The 16264-nt window shown below is 52.8% G+C and overlaps 2 protein-coding genes across 2 annotated transcripts in view; both read right to left on the reverse strand.

Moving 5' to 3' along the window:
- LHX6 (LIM homeobox 6) overlaps positions 1-3849 on the reverse strand; it is a 14239-nt gene extending 10390 nt beyond the window's left edge. The window contains exons 1-4 of the mRNA XM_015279838.4: positions 3759-3849; positions 3124-3264; positions 2835-3020; positions 2637-2758 (exon numbers count right to left, since the gene is read on the reverse strand). Coding sequence (XP_015135324.1) covers positions 2637-2758; positions 2835-3020; positions 3124-3264; positions 3759-3833 — 524 coding nt within the window. The 5' untranslated portion in view covers positions 3834-3849. The remainder of the gene's footprint in view (positions 1-2636; positions 2759-2834; positions 3021-3123; positions 3265-3758) is intronic.
- Positions 3850-5474: 1625 nt separating this feature from the next.
- Positions 5475-16257, reverse strand: RBM18 (RNA binding motif protein 18). The gene is made up of 5 exons (XM_415396.8): positions 16093-16257; positions 11202-11328; positions 10423-10509; positions 8517-8602; positions 5475-7372 (listed from the first exon to the last, which is right to left on the reverse strand). Exons 1-5 carry the CDS (start codon positions 16203-16205, stop codon positions 7213-7215), a joined length of 573 nt encoding a protein of 190 aa, XP_415396.1. The 5' UTR covers positions 16206-16257; the 3' UTR covers positions 5475-7212.
- Between the last annotated feature and the right edge of the window lie 7 nt (positions 16258-16264).

Here is a 16264-nt window from a genome sequence, read left to right on the forward strand (position 1 = left end):
GGGGGTGGTCCGTGGGGCTCCTGCTGCCCGCCTGGCAGTGAGGGGCCAAGGACAGGGCCAAGGACGGAGCCACACTGCAACAGGATGCTGCCCAACTTGTACCCCTGATGGCGAAGCTTGACTTCACAGCCCAGCCCAGGCATCGCTGCCAGCCCTGGCCCCATGCAGGGTTTGGGGCTGGGTGAGCAGACACTGCCAGCTCTCCGCGACAGGAGACAGAAAGCAGCACCAGCATTTCCAGGGAGGAGTCACCCCATCCCACCACCGTGGGGAGGTTGCAGTGCCTGGGGCTCAGGAAGGCACCTGGTGCCGCAGCTCCCAGCCCTGGCACCCACTCCTACCCACGAAGTCAAGGTGAGGGCCACCCAGGGCCATCCACAGCCCCAAACATCCCCGTCCCCTCCTGGTGAGCTCTATAAGAAGACCCTAATGCAGCCCCAGCAGCAGCAGCAGCTCCCAGAGATCACTCTGAGCAATACAGAAGACCAAAGCGAGCCCATCTCCATGCCGAGCCACAGCTGTGCCCAGGCTGGAGCATCGTCTCTCAGCACAGAGAACACGGGTGGCAGAGGTCACACTGCCACCAGCCCACTTGCAGGCCCCATGCTGTTCCAACCCTCAGGGATGCATACTGGGGCAGCTGTCCATGCACGCTGTCTGTGCCCCGGGCAGCCCAGCGCAGTGCAGCATCCCAGGGTCACAGCAGGACCATGCCAGGACCCAGCTCTGCAGCCGTGGGAGTTTGGCTGCAAGCAGCCCTCGCATCGCCTGGGAACACAGCGTTCCTCTGACGGAGCTCCACGAGCTCCAGTTTTAATTTGGTTCTCCTCAAAGCACTGGAGCCCTGAATGCCAAATGCAATTATTTGACAAGACACAGGAAACTGCAACGCTTGCTCAAAAATGCACTAAGCCGTAGAGCTGCCGCAGGGCCGGCACTTATGCAGCCTCACACGTGCGGGGAAGGGCTGGGGGCAGGAGGGGGCACGGGGCAGTGACGGCGGGTGGCACCGTGCTGTCCCTCAGCAATGGCACCGGGCAGCGATCCCCGCACAGCTGCATCCACCCCGGAAGCCGGCAGTGGGGCTGCCTGCTCCGCTATTAGAAAACACACTTCATATGCAGCAATAGAAAAAAAGATAGAAAGGAAGACAGACAGAAAGAAGAACAAAAGAAAAATAAAAGAACAATCGTCATAAAAAGTCTAAAGAGTCAGATTTGCGCTTTGCCGAGCGCTGCGTCCCTGCTGCCCCGGGATCTGCAGGGGCAGTCCTGCGAAGATGGGCGCCGTCTCGGAGAAGAACCCGGGTGGGGTTCGCCCGAGGCTGCAGCCCGACCGCCAGCGGCCCCGACCCGCGACCCCCGCATTGCGGCTCCCGATCGCGGCGCTGCTGGAGCCCGGCCCGACCCGTCAGCACCGGGAACCGACGGCGGCGGCAGCGCGGATCGGCCCCGCTCCGCCCGGCCCCGCGCCACATCGTTTCACGCACACGCACACAAAAAAAAAAACCCGAAATCTTTTTGTGCTAAAGCCAAAGGCGGGGCGCGGGTGCGGAGCTCCCCCCCAGCGGCACCGGGGCCGCCGTGCCCACCTCCGTGCTCCGCTCCGGCCCCGCGCTGCGCACCGCCGTTCCCGGCACAGACGGTTCTTTGGGGGCAGATCTCGTTCCCCGCGTTTGCCCAAAGGCAATTTCGAGATTCGGTTCGCTGCTTTAAAGCCGTCTTTGAAAACGTCCGTCCTTTCAAAATAGTAATGAAATCAAAACGATTGTTAATTAATGGAAAACGCTGGAAGGGCTCCGAAGCAGCGAAGCGGCACCTCACAGTTCCCCAAACGTCCGTGGATGCGGGGGGGATTCCAGCGGACACCGGAGCCGGCGGTGCGCACCCGACGGCGGCACCAGGACGGGCGGGCACGGGACAGCCTCACCGCAGATAATAATAACAATAACAATAACGGCAATAATAGCAAAAACAAATAATAATTTTAAAAAAGCCATTGCGGATCATAGCAGCGCGCTCCCTCGCAGCACAGCCGCCACCCGCTCCGTCCCGCAGCGCAGCCCCGCAGCGCTGAGCATCTCCTGCCCGCGGCTCTCCCTTCCTCCCGGCATTCCCGCACCGCGTCGGGACGGGGAGCGCCGGCGCTGAAGGCTGTGGGGCGAATGGAGCCCCAGCGAAGAGATCAGGATTCCTCCACCACTCGCGCCTCGGTTTGTGGGATAACGCGCGGTGTGAGGTTATCACCCAGAGGCGATCACCGGACTGCGGCCCGACTGCGGGACGCCGACCGCGGGGGCGAGAATGGTTTCGGTTCTGTACCGCTCTGACACCAACGACACTCCGGCTTTTTTTGGTGCTAGCCGGCATAAAAACGGTTTTAGAAACCATTCAGCCCCGCAGACGGCCGGGGACGCTTCTAAAAGCTGGGCCATACCGTCCAGGACAATGCCCTACGGCGGGTCCCCCCGCACCGCGGTCCCGCACAGCAGCGGAAGGCGGGGAAGGATTCCCGGGCGGGGCCGCGGCCGCCCCCGGCTCCGTTCCTCCCGCAGCCCCGCGCCGCCCCGAGCAGCAGCTTTGCGGTCCCGCAGACGTCGGCCAGGCACGCCGTGAACCCCCCGGCCCGGCTCCTACCTGAAGTAGTCCATCTTGCAGAAGATCTCCTTGTTCTTGATGTAGCAGCTGTGCTGCTGCCGCAGCGAGGTGCGGCACACGGAGCACTCGAGGCAGCGGACGTGCCAGATGAGGTTGTTCACCTGCGGCGGAGCGGACAGAGGCTGAGACCCGGGGCCGCCCGCGGCCGCCCCGCCGCCCCCGCCGCCCCGCGCTCACCTTCAGCAGGTACCGGTCGAGGATCTCCAGCCCGCAGCTGGAGCACACGTTCTTGCCGGCCGACGGCGTGGAGGAGGAGGAGGAGGACGGCGGGGAGCAGACGGACGGCGTGGAGGGGGTGCTGGGCGCCGAGCGGGCGTCCTCCTTCTCCAGGGCTGCGGGCAGCGGCTCCCCGTCGGGCTGCGACTGCGGGCACAGCCGCGCGGGTATCCGTCAGCCGCGGCCCCGGCGCTCCCAACGCGATCCCCGCCGCGTCCCGGCCCCGCACCCCGCACCCCGCACCGCTTACCATGGCGCGGCCGTGCGGGTCGAGGCAGCGGGCGGTCGCTTTGGGCAGCGGCTCCGGCGGCATCACCTTGCGGGAGAGAGCGGGAGAGGGCGGCTGCGGCTCCATGCGCCGGGCGAGCGCGGGGCACCCTATATAAACCGCCTCAAAACAATAAATAAGAACTTTCTAGTGGCCATTTAAATCCTTTGCAACAAAAGCTGCGTCTCTTTAATGAAGCAATTTGAATGTGGATTGAATTCTCTCCCTGCCTGCACTTAACCCGGGCCTCTTGAAGTAATCGCTCGGTTCCCATGCGAGCCAAAGCGCTGAAAAAACCCCACAAACTACCTGCAATTAGAAATTGCCGTAAATGCCCGAGATAAGAGGTACCCAGAGTGTCAATTCCGGCTGTCAATCAGGGAATCCATCAGGCCACCCAAAGAATTGCAAATTTGATTTTTTTAATGGTAGTAATTAAAAATCGAAATTCTTCCCCCTCTCCCTCCGCCGAGCGCGAAACGCCCCAGAAAGCGCCGGGATGCGAAATCCTCCCCTTCGGCGCGGGAGGCGGCGAGCGGCCCCCGGCCCCGGCCCGGCCCGGCCCGCGCCGCCCCGCACCGCCCCGCGGCCCCGCGCCCGGCCCCGACGGCGCTCACCTTGCCCGCCTCGGTGCCGGCCGGGGCGCCGCGGCCGGGGCCCCGGGGCTGCCCGCCCTCATGGCTCCGGAGCATGGGGCGGGCGCGCCCCGCTCCGCCCGCCGCCGCCGCCGCGCTCCGTGCCCGCGGGCGGCGCGTCCCGGGGCCGCGGCAGGAAGGGCGGGGAGCCGCGCCGGCCCCGCTCCCCCGCCGGGGGCGGCCGCGGGCCGGGCAGGAAGCGGCGCCCCCCCGCCGCGCCCCGGGGGCCGCCCGCCCCGCCGGGCCCCGCTACCTGCGGCGGCCGCGGCACCGCCCGAGGGCGCGGCGGAGGGGCGGGGGCCCGGTGCCCCCTCCCGGCCCCGCCGCCGCCCGCCCCGACGGAGCGCACGGACGGGGCCCGAGCTCGGGCGGCTCCGCCGGGCGCGGCCCCGGGAGCACCGCGCTGAGCACGGAGCCCGGCGGGGCCGGGGGATCGCACCCACCGCCGCGGTGTCGCGCCGCCCGCCGCTGCCCGGGCTTCATTAGTAACCTGATAATTCCCCGGCAAAGCCCCAGCAGCGGTTCCACCATGAAGTAATTGTAGGACGGTAACGTGAGCTGATGGCGGCCGGGGATGGATCCTCGCGGTTATTGATTCTGACAGCTAAATTGTTAACCGAGGGGGAAATCAGATGAAAGCCATTTTAGAATAAATACGAGACATTGGGTTGAAACGCTGAGGTTCTAAGAAAGCCCGAGCAGAGCCCCGGAAAGCCGAGCCGAGGCCCGGCAGCGTCCGCCGCACGGCGGCACAACCCCCACCCCACCGCGCGGCTCACACCGCTCCCGCAGCTCCACCGGGAACGCGGAGCGGCTCCTGCGGACGTCGGAACGCCGGCGGCCCTCCGTGCTCCGAGAACCGCGCCGCTGTGCGACGGGCGCGGCGCAGCCCGGCAGGCAGCCCGGCTTCTGCTGCCCCGTCGGAGCGGCGGAGGCTGCCGCCGGGTTACTCCGCTGCCCGCGTCGGGGCCGCGTCCGTGCGTTGCTCGGGGAAAGCACGCGGCCCCACTGCCCCCGCACGCGCTCCCCCCACCACCGCAGGGCGCGGACGGAGCGGCTGCATCCGTGAGCGACTGAACCGCGTGGAAACGTTCCCTCAGGTGAAGGCACGACTTCACGTCAGCCCTGAGCGATGGGGCAGGAAAACTGAACTGTCGAGGAACAACCTGCACGACAGGCACGGTGAACGATTCCCTCGGTTCCCCACCTTGCCGGGAATAGAGGAACCAAAGAAACCCCGACGGGACGGGACGGAGGTGAGGGACGTGCGGCAGCTCCAGCCCCAGCAGCCGTGAGCCCCGCTCTGCCCTGCGACGCCTCCAGGTGCTTCTCAAAGCGATGTTAAGATGGCTGATAGCCCCAGCGTTGATGTACGGAAGCGTCACCGAGCATTTACCTGCTCCCACGTGCGGTGTCAGCAACAGCTCGGCTCTGCTCTGCTGCTGCGGCTTTCCCAGGCAGCGCACGCAGTGGGAGCACTGCCCGAGCGGGCGGCAGACGCGGCCCTGCAGTTGTGCTCCCCCAGGTCTGCCGCAGCCCAACGCCACACAACGCACTTCTGTTACCGACGGGGCAGTGCAAAAAAAAAACCTGACTGCAGCTATTGTACACAGAATGGTATCAGTGGGCTCCGGTTGGTGCCAAGCATTTACCACCCTCACTTCCTGCGTACCACCCTCACTTCCCTGGAAGAAAACATGCATTTTAAACGTTTATTTAGAGCCGTAAGAATTTCAACAAGTTTAATTTAAATACAAACAAATATCAAAATATGGTTCTGAAGGGAATGCCACCACACACCTCACCTGAATTTGGGCATTTTCTAAATTCCTATTAAAAACAGAAATGGTTTGAAATAATGCAGATGCACATCCTGAGGACTACAAGTGGTAGCACACGTAAGAACAAAACACAGGCTGCTCACAGAGGAATGCAAATGAGTGTTACTGACACATCCACAGGGGGACAAACTCCAAACCGTACTTTCTTTTTACTCAGGTACCCAAAGAAAATTAGCAAGCAAGTATCTAACAGTACAAGACCTACTTCCCAGCAATTCAGGCTTTCAATCTATCCACCGTACACATGCAAAGCTTCATTCTGGCAGCAAAGTTTGGGAGCAGGAAGCATGCTCTGCACTCGAAGGCAGGTGTGCTGCTTTGGGAATGCAAACCTGACTTCGTTATACAAGTGAGCAGCACTTGTGCTCAGAAGTGGTGGGCTGTTCAAAAATCACTTTCTTGCTCCTGTTTACCAGTTTGGAGAAGCAACTCAAGAGTGACAGGTTAGCTAAAGGCTCACCACTGGAAGGATGTGAGAAAGCAGACTCCAGTACCATCAGTGCATTCTGCACCTGAGTGCACACATTCCCAATGCCCCACGTGCAAAAAGGAGGAAACGCTGCCAGGGCGGCCCTTCCTCAGATTTTGCACAGAACATTTAAGGAGAAGAACGAGCTGCAGATCCGATGATTTCAGCCAAGTGCCTCCATGACAGCCCCAAACCAGACGCCTTGTATGGGTGAGCCTCAGCGGGCAGCAGAACCAGCGCTGCCACAGATACTTGTGCCACTTGAATCACACTGAGAAACCTCTACCAGCCAGTCAAAAAGATAAAGGTCAGACTGGTTGGTAGGCAAACACTGAGGTCATGTGCTTGACAGATGTCTCTGAGGCTGCAGCGTTATTCTCACGCTGTCACATCTGGTTTATGAAGAGCTACCACTAACGGGGGTTCCTGAACACAAATATTAGGGATGCCACTGCTGCACTCTGAAGCTCATGGCACAGAACAGACCCCACTGGTGCGTAACTACGCCAATTCCAACGCAGAGGCACATGCCTGCAGCCCAAATGACACAGAATACCTGTGCTGTGCCATGACTTACAAAGCCAGCAAATAAAAATGCAAAATAAATTTGGGTTGGTGCATAGAAAATATCACATGCACAGTTACTAAGTGTTGCAAAGACTATTTAAAATGAGTTTTATTGAGATGAAAAAGTTTTCCATGGTAACTACAGAATGTTAATCAAAACCAGGTGTTCCCCCTCCATTAAAAACACGAATTGGAATACCTTTAGTTCAAAAAGACTTTAAAAAGTAATCAGTTAAATAGAGTATTTTTGGATGTGCTTCACTCCGTACACTGGTTACTGTCTCTAATCTTGCTAATGAATGCAAGCTATCCAAAGGTTGTCTGCATGTTCAGCAGAGGCTTTGAATGGAACCTACTTTTCTGAACAGCGCTCAGCTGTGAAGCTACACGGCAACAAAGAGCACCCAGCAGACCACCCAAAGTGTCACAAACACTGTGCCACGTACAGCGTGTTGTGCTCAGGTGGAGCATCCTTCTCACCCTACAAAGTACAAAAGCATTGGAGGATTCCAGGCGTACAAAGCAGTGTTTCTTGCTACCACCATCCATTCAATAAGCATCATCTTCTAGATTTCCAGGCTGCTCTGGAATAAGGAGTAGTCCTTTTCTTTTCTGGTGGTTTGAAGTAAGAATAGACAGGCGCTGCTGGATATTCTGCATCTGGATTTTCTGCCATCATTTTCAGCTTGGCCTCAATGGCCTTTATTTTTGCACTGACACTGAAAAGAGGAAAAACAGAAGAGAAATTGAGCTTAATCTTAGCGCAGTATCACACTAACAGCAATCCAGAGATTCTGCTGACACTGGAATCCCTGCTTACCCCAGGAGCAGCTGGGCAGCCCCCATCACTGCCTCCACCAGCAGCGTGAAACTAGGAAGCAGGAATCTACTGCTTAAGGCCCACACTATTTCATTCAAATCCTCAGTACAGATTTGCTTAGGAAAGGTCCTCCATGATACAACACAGCACTGCAAAATAACCATCCTTGCACCTACTCAGCACTTTCTTGAGAATTCTAAGCTAGACAAGTACACAACAAGGCTTCCTACATCATGTAAAATGATGTCATTTAAAACAGTCTGAGCATGTGCAGCAGAGCACAGCTCAGGCAAGGCTGCTGGAAACAGCAGAGAAATGAAAGCCAGACTTCCTCACAGCTACAAAGACCACTTGGGATGGGAAAACCCCAGGTCCTAATTGAGTCAGGAAGAAACATTATTTCAACATTACCAAAGTTTATCCCAAAGGGAGATGCTCTCCTAGGTTACACCCCAAATTCCTGGGAGTTTTCTTATCCACTGTTCTTGCTGGGTATGGACTGAGGAATGATCCCTTCTCCGCTGCAGTTTCCCTGCAGCATCCATCCCCACTAAAACAACTCCACTGTACCACTGACATAGCTAACAGTCTATGTGATGGAGTCTCTCTGTTCAGTACTTCCTAACATGGTACTTTTTTTTCTTCTTTTAATTTAATGGAAATATTTTGTTTTAATCTCTTACTGTTATAAAGGAAATTCTTGCTCGTAAGTATCACTTAATGAAATTAGCACAGCACAACACCTCTCACTGAGATCCATGTGAAGAAGTAGAAAGCACATTCAGGCCAAACAAGCATTGCATGCCCCAACTCCTCCCCCCGTCTCTTCTCCTTCACATTTCTTAGCAATTTAGTATGCTAGAAAATGAGCATCAAATCATAAGGAGCTCATTTCATGTGGGGCGCTTCAGAGCATGCTGCCCACCTGCAGGTTAGATTTTCAGTACAAAGATAACACCAGTTCTTCATCCTACTGAAATCTACGGTGTCAGTTCCCCAACACTGCCACAGTTTGGTCACCTCTCACCCACTCCATCTCCTACCTCAGGTTGGACTGGGGTGGCTCCGTGCTGGACGATGGCTCCAGACTGATCGGAAGGATCTTCTCGTTCTTATTGTGATCGTATCTCTGCAAATGGAAGACTAGTATTGAAGTCAAAACTGGAGTCATGAACAAAAACATTCGCTGACAGATTCACTTTATATTTGGATTAATATAACCTCAGATTTTGTGAATCCTTCACTATGAAGTATTTGACTCTGATGGCCAAACATCACAACAAATTCTAACCATATTTGTTGAGTACCAACATGATAACGTGGACTCTGATACTGCACACTTATGTGCACCGTTCTACGAATCCTTACGTCTTATCCTGTTTTGTTACTTTCTGTTCCCATCTATCTAAGACAAATGCTAAATTTCACAGTACTGCACCACTACACTGTTTATACAGACACTGTTCCGAGTGAGAAGGTAACCGAAGCACACAGCTATTCAGAATTATGCAGTGATGGAAGAGAAACACATTCAGGATCAGTTGTGAGCCATCTCCTTTCTGTGAGAAGCAGCTTGTTAGTCTGTCTTCTCCGTGGGCAATGGGCCTCCTGAACTATTCGCAGCGTTCTGCTTCCTTGTTTCGCTTGGCACAAATTCAGATTTGTTTTTGAGCAGAGCTGCTCAAATTGACAGTGTCTAGTAAGCCTTGGCTGCTCATCTTAGAGCTACTTAGCACAGTGCTGTCATTGCCTAAAATAAACAGTTGCTGCAATAAGCTAAGGTTTTGTGTCGTTAAATCTTTCCATTCACAGATTATAAAATGCCATGCGAGCTGAACTGATTATTTATGTATGTTCTTCCCCATCCCCTGGCTGGCTGCACACTGAGCTACCCTGCTGAACTCCCAGCTGAGCAGACACTCTCCCCCAGCTGAAGCTCCTTTTATGGATCGCTCGTCAGGCATCCGGAAGCACATGGTGCTCCAGTAGCTGCAGCGCTCAAGAAAATGGAGACTGGATTTGCACAAGTTCTGATGTGCTGACAAAGGCCTGGAGCCTTCAAAGCCAATAATTAAAACAACATGGTCTCCTTTAACAAAGATACCTGCTTTTCCTTTTTCTTTCCTGCCCCCCCATCTTCTTCAAGGTTCCAAAACAAATGCACTGGTATACTCAATTAAAAAAAAAAAAAAGAGTAGCACATTGATTACAGGATGATCAATGTGTGTTCAAATCACATTACTCAAAGGTACATAACAATAAGCACCTTCCTCTGTCTCCCACAGAAACTCTCTCTCTACAAAAACAGTTATTCAAACTAAGTTGCTTTATATAAGCTGCTGGAGTAAATAACTAACAGAGGAACAAGACAAGAATTCAGAGGCGGTAAAACAAGGATGTTCCAGAAGGTACTCAACTTAATGTTAAAAACTTGATGTTTTATTCAGCAGAGCAAGCAATAAAATGATATTTAGTTTAGAAATGAAACACCTTGCTTTACAAGTCAGGAATAATTATAGCTGCTGCCAGTTAAGTGCTTTCAGAAGTGGAACAAAGTTACAGAGTGCTTAGTAATTGGGAATTTCCATGCGTCTCCTATCCAAAAAGGGTGCAAAACCACAAAGGGAAGGATGCAGTCTTTCAGCCAATCCTTCACTAAGTTTGGGAAAAGTTGAAAAACAGAAATTTAGAGAAGTAATCAGTTCACGGAGCTCTGATGAGATGCATCTTTACAAAGAACATCAGGTTAAACAGCCTATTCTCATTCACAGCTAATTCAGGAGGATAAGAGAAGTGGTATATTGTTCATGCTGTTTCCATGAGAGTTATTTCCTAGAACGGACAGATATTATCTTGCCAAGCTAGGACAGCCTTAGTAAGAATTGGTCCTTAATATTAAGGTTTTTTTTGACTTTGCAAACTAATTTTTATCTACAGCAACAGGCTTACCTTGACTTGTGCGTGTGCCCACCGCACCACCAATTTCTTGGAAAGGGCCAGCTTCCCATTGAGACACTGGATCGCCTTTTCTGCTTCCTGCACAGGATGCAAAGGAAGACAGTTCGGTAAACAAACCAAGTCTTCAGTCATAACCGTCTCAGATGTAAAGACCCTTTTCTCTTTGTAAATCAGTCCTCTGAAAGTAAAGCTAACTGTCTGCAAAGAATGTTTCTCCCATTGTATCCCAACCCAGGAATACTTGGAAGACTCCCACACCCATCTGAGCAATCAGACTTTTATAAATCAGCAGGGCAGATTCCTTCAGTCGCTGCAGGGAGGAAATGGGGAAGATGATCACAAGTTTTGAAATAAATCAAATGCAGAAGCTATTGGAACAGCACGCTGAGGGAGCTCTGTGCTACACCAGTTTCTCTAGAAACACTGCCATTCGTTACAGTGGTTACATGCCCCATTCATACCCTACACGTATGCCAGATCTTGCTAATGCCTACTAGAGATGTTATGCTCTTGGTCCTATCTAGACTAAGCAGTGAAACCTCACTTCTGGGGACACTCCCATAAAACTCAATCCACAGCAGTTAAAAAAATGCACGTTGCAATGCTGTTCCACCCTGTTATGAATAATCATTCCAGTAGAGATTTTAGACCTCAAGCAGTGTGTCACAGCTCTTCTACGCATTTAATTTATCCCTTCCTGTTTTAGCTTTACATTGACATAAAAGAGATGGGGAAAGAAGCCACTCCCTTAAAACAGAAAAGCAACGTACCTGTTTGGTTTCAAAGTTCACAAAACAGTAACCCCTTGGCTGCCCCTCCAAAGCTCCAGACTTGTGAAAGAGAAAATCAAATTGCTTTACTTTGCCGAACTTCTGAAGGAGTTTGAGAAGGTGGTACCTGGGGGGGGGAAAAGACATATGGCACCTTTCAGTACTTTGAAAGTATGGAGATAGAGACACACGCATTTCAAGCTCAGTCACACAAATGGTTCAGTTCAGTCATGCATGAATTCCCAAATATACACAGAGGTGGGCACCCATTACACAGCCATAGCTCTGAGGCCGGGCAGCTCATCAGTGACAGCCCTAAACCCCAAAGCACAAAGCCTTCCTCCCAGCAGTGCCAGCTGAAGAGCGTGCAGGAGATCTATTAATAGCTGTTTTTTGGACAATTATGTAACAGTTCCCAAGGGGGTTGGAGGACTTTGCCTCTTGTCCTTCTAGAAATCACACCTACTTCCAAGCATAAACACTGCCCCTCTCCAGCCCTGACATGACTGTCTGAAGCTCCATCTCCTCTGCTCCATCTCTCTGCACAAGCAGTCCCAGCCCACAGCACCTGCCCTCCGTGTCCCCACACAAGCACTGCTGCTCCCATCCCTTCCCTGTGCCAAGCTGTATCAGCATGCTGACAAGGACACGGCTGAAAATACAGCCCCATTCCCACCTGCCTGGAGGAGCTGGGAAGCAGGAAGGCAGAATGAGCAGAACTGCAAGCAGGAGCTGACAGCAGACCAGGTGGAAACAGCACTAAACAGAACTCAGTATGCATCAGGCAAAATTAAGTGTCCCTGGATCAGACAGCTTTCCAGTGACATGCACACAGAAGTCAGACACTCCTGCCATTCAGCAGGGAGTGTGCTTTTTTTAAAATAAAAATCAGGGAAAAGCCCAACTAAACTTGTATGCTTAGCACTTGGTGCACTAAGCAACGTAAAACAAGGAGCACATTTGTTGTACAGACACATCTAACCTTGAAAGTTCCTTGCAGCTTTTTTGGTTCCCTTGATCCCAGTGTTTAATACTGCCAGTTGACCTAGCAGGTAAATTACACCTGTCACTATTTCACCAGCTGACCCCCAACCCAGAGATTAAGAATTGTCTGAGGGTTTACTAAGGGCATCTTAGGACTCAGCTTCTCCTCATTAGCAGTACAGTGTTAGCTAGCGAGCCGTGCAGCCTAAGCCCAATTCCCAGCTTCCCAGATGAGAGAACACTTGGAGCTTTGGAAGCTCATCAGGGTAACTCCCACTGCAGATGAACCAGCAGGCCCTGGCCAGAACAGGACATGTCCTGGTGCAAGCAATCAGCAATGTCCCAAGACACTGAACGCATCAGGTAACCTCAGGGACAGTCCAAGCAGACAATACTTTTCCTAATAAAGCCCGATAGGATGTTCGAAACAAGAGATGGCCCTTTGTTAAGCTTCAGGAGGCAGGCAAGAAAGTTCCAGGAATGTGAGTCATCTCGCAGGACAGTCACAGTGAACGTTCAGGATGTGCACTTTTAGAGAGGTGAAGGTACAGCAGGCGTTCAGCACAGCGATGCAGGAGGGCCAGGTTCCCCTCTCCTGCAATTACGGAGTCACGGGAAGGGCAGCGATGATCCTCACCACATTTTGTTTCACAACAACAAACCCCTGCAACTACTCTGCCAAAGGAACAATTCACGTTGTTGGCTCCAACTCCCAACCCGGGAAACTCTGCAACCAACAAAGAACGCATTTCTGCTTCCTTGGCAGCAAGTTGTAGCCATTCCCTTAAAAAGCATTTTATTAGAAGAGTTTGGAAGCCACCTATGTGGCCAATTTCATTCATAATCTTTAGATCTAGATGATACAAGCGTGATTTTCAAACCACACATGCAATTTTTAGCAATGCAAGCTATCTCCTCTGCAAGGAACGGCTCCGAATGAAGCTGTGTGTAACTAGAAGTTCCAGGCTTTGATTATAATCTGTTGTTAATACAGTGAGGCATTAAGAGTAATTTGACTGTTATCCCCAAGCAAAGACAACTTCAGCACTGAAGGAAGACCTGTCACGGAAAACTTGAAAGGTTTATTGAAGAAGTGTGAACGTGTAAAAAGCTTTATTATGGCAGTGATTCTGCTTATCCAGAGCTTAAGAGGTATTCGCACAGATGTGGCCCCAAAGATCACCACAGCCAACCTCAATTTCCACTTCCTGTCATCTGATGTGAATGCAAGACAAACCCGCAGCTCCCCCATTTCCTTTTCCTCCAGTCTTCCTCCTGGCACCCTGAGTGCTATTCAAACACAGGCAAGGCTTCCTCTGAACAATGCTATCCCAAGGATACTGCAAAGGTACCGGGCCACATGCTAAACCTATTATTGCAAAGAATTTTGCCCCACTGGGAGTCAGTAGGAGTCTGTAACAACAACTCATGCACACACTGTTTGCTAGGTGAGACTCATCAAGATGGGACTGCAGACAAGCAGCTGAACAGCCAAGGAAGCTGAACATCCACTATTTCATACCTGCAGGTAATTAACAGTCATTCAAAGGCTACTAGAAACCAGATCACATATTGTATAACTGCAGTACTGGAAGTGCCGCATTTCGAGCGGACAAAAATGTAAGCCTCCAAAGGCTTTACACAAAGGAATTAGCAGAGGAGGCAGTTCTACCCCACGTGCCACGCGGGAGGTGCAACAGAAGTCACAAAGCAGTGATGTGAGCAAAGGGTGCAGCACAAAGCATCTCCCAGCCTCCAGGGGACAAGTGCTGCACCAGGCCATGCTGGCAGTGACAGCAGAGAGCCTATGGATTCCCTGCTCAGTGACAGTGACACCAGAACCTGACCACCCACTGCCCTCCTCATGCCCTGCTGCAGCAGAACCCAAAGCAGGGATTGTTCAGCACTGGAACTGCCTACAGATTACATCCTACACCACGACCCGCCGTGTGGACACATGGTGTCAGTTCGCCTCCTTCCAGCTGATAAGAAGCTGCAACCCCCAACATTATCTACTGCCATATGCAGAACAGTTCTCAGGATGCTAGATAAAAGAAATAATCCAAGTAAACGTTCCTAGCAGGGAAGCTAGCCCACCAGAAGACGCATCAAACCCCAACAAGTAGGTATGACAACATTTGACACCCTTGGAGACTCCCATTTGAGTCACAGCTGCTCAGTGCAATAACCTCCCATAAGCCACCAACTTGCAGGCTGTAATTTGTAGGCAGCCCTACATTCATGAATTCCTATTACCACAGCTTGCACTCAAATGTATACGTTACCTATTAACTCCCCAGTGCTTGATTGCAGTTATAGGTTGCTCTCTAAATGGAAGTCTTGGATTAATTCAAGACTTTCTGAACTCATTTCTGCTCAAGACAGTCACAACCAGTTATTAACCCTACTAACAACCAATCAACTTTACTCCATCTTAAACAAATCTAACGTGAAAATTGCAGGGGCAACCCTTTAAAATCAGATAAAAGCAGCAAATGAAGAAACAGCTATTTAGCTTTCAGGTATGTGTTTTTAGTCATGCAATTAGTAAGCTCAACAGGGATTATTCAGACAAGCAAGCATGAGCAGAGCTGTGAGACCTTAGGATAAGAAAGCGAGGGTCAGGCTGGTTTATAAGAATTTACTGAACTGATCTAGAAACATTTTTTCTCTACTCTGACAATGCATTAAAAGGAATGTCCTTTATATTCTTCAGAATGGAACAGATTACCATTTTTTTTCTTCAGTGAAGTACAGACATTGTTAGAGCAAAACCAAAAGCAGGACACGAGACTTAAGCCAGAAACACAACCCTGTCATGGGCAACAAGCACTGTCACCCATTGCTGGGCAAACTTCACACGTTTGATGATATGGAATCATTTCACATGAAACTGCATGAAGCTGCTGCCTGCCTGGCCTAGATTCAGAGAAATGCAGACTGAAAGAACCTTTAAAAACACCATTAACCCCAAAACAAGAAGGATCTGATGCATTTACAAACAACCAGATTTCCCCTTGCATCAGCCCAAACTCCTGAATCCTGAAGGACCTGCAAACATGCTCACTAAGTCCCATATCAGATTGTACCTGCTCTGTGAACATAGGCAAACCAGAGCAACAGAGCTGTGGGATAGAAATGGTAATTAACGCACAACCACCCAAAGCTGAATGGCTGTAAAGCACAATGCATTAACGATTCCATTAAGAGGCTAGCAGGGCACTGCTAAGATGAACCACCTTTAGAATAGAAGCCTAGCACCTGCACACACACAGAGATGGAAGGAGAACAAGTATTCTGCAATAGCACGCACAATAGTTAATCAAAAATGCTTGTTTTTAGAAAAATATAAACCCACGTTGCTCTGTGTGGGTTTGTTGCTTCTCAGCACACCATCCAAATACCGGGCAGCAAGCCCTGCCGCAGTTCTGCGGGTTGAGCATTATATTGGCTGAGGAGATCGTTATCTGCAGCGGGGAGATACGAGGTGCACGCTGCAGTGCCTGTCCCCCCTGCCCGCCCCACACCCACCGACGGAACACAACAACAAATGGAACCCTGGCCTCCCCCTCGGGGAATAGGACACGTCCGCGGTCGTACCCCCACCCCAGGTGGGCAAACGGAGCCGTTCCCAGCCCCGGGGCCACCGGCCCGAAGGTGGAGCACGCCCGAGGACAACCGTGCACCTGCACCTCGGGCGGGGCTGAGAGCAGAGCCCGACGGCGAGCGAGCACGGAGGGCAGCCCAGGAGGGGAAGGGGAACGGGTGCTGGGAGGAGGGGGGGGCGCCGGTAACGGGAGCGCCGCGGAGCGCGGCTCCACGGGGGGACGCGGGGCGGTGCCGCGCGGGGGGAGGGCGGCGCCGGGCCCGCACCGCCACTCTGTTGCACACCCGCCCGCCCGCTCACTCGGTGATCTTGGGGTCGAGGTTGCCGATCCAGAGGCGGTGCCCGTCCTGCAGGGCGCCCTCGGACAGGATGGCGGCATTCTCCAGCGGCAACGCCTGTCGTTCCGGCTCCATGGCGGCGCGGGGCCGCCCCTCACCATCCCCGGCCTCGCGCAGGCCTCGCCCCGCCCTCG

The sequence above is a fragment of the Gallus gallus genome, chromosome 17, assembly GCF_016699485.2.
Source record: "Gallus gallus isolate bGalGal1 chromosome 17, bGalGal1.mat.broiler.GRCg7b, whole genome shotgun sequence".
NCBI classification, from domain to species: Eukaryota; Metazoa; Chordata; class Aves; order Galliformes; family Phasianidae; genus Gallus; species Gallus gallus.

What these genes read in the sequence shown, in the direction of transcription:
- RBM18 (XM_415396.8), bottom strand. Translation starts at nt 16,205, where the DNA reads ATGGAGCCGGAACGACAGGCGTTGCCGCTGGAGAATGCCGCCATCCTG. An exon ending in CTCGACCCCAAGATCACCGA is followed by an intron (nt 11,329 to 16,092) that starts GTGAGCGGGCGG and finishes TCCCCCCCCCAG; the next exon opens with GTACCACCTTCTCAAACTCC. An exon ending in GGGCACACGCACAAGTCAAG is followed by an intron (nt 8,603 to 10,422) that starts GTAAGCCTGTTG and finishes TTCCATTTGCAG; the next exon opens with AGATACGATCACAATAAGAA.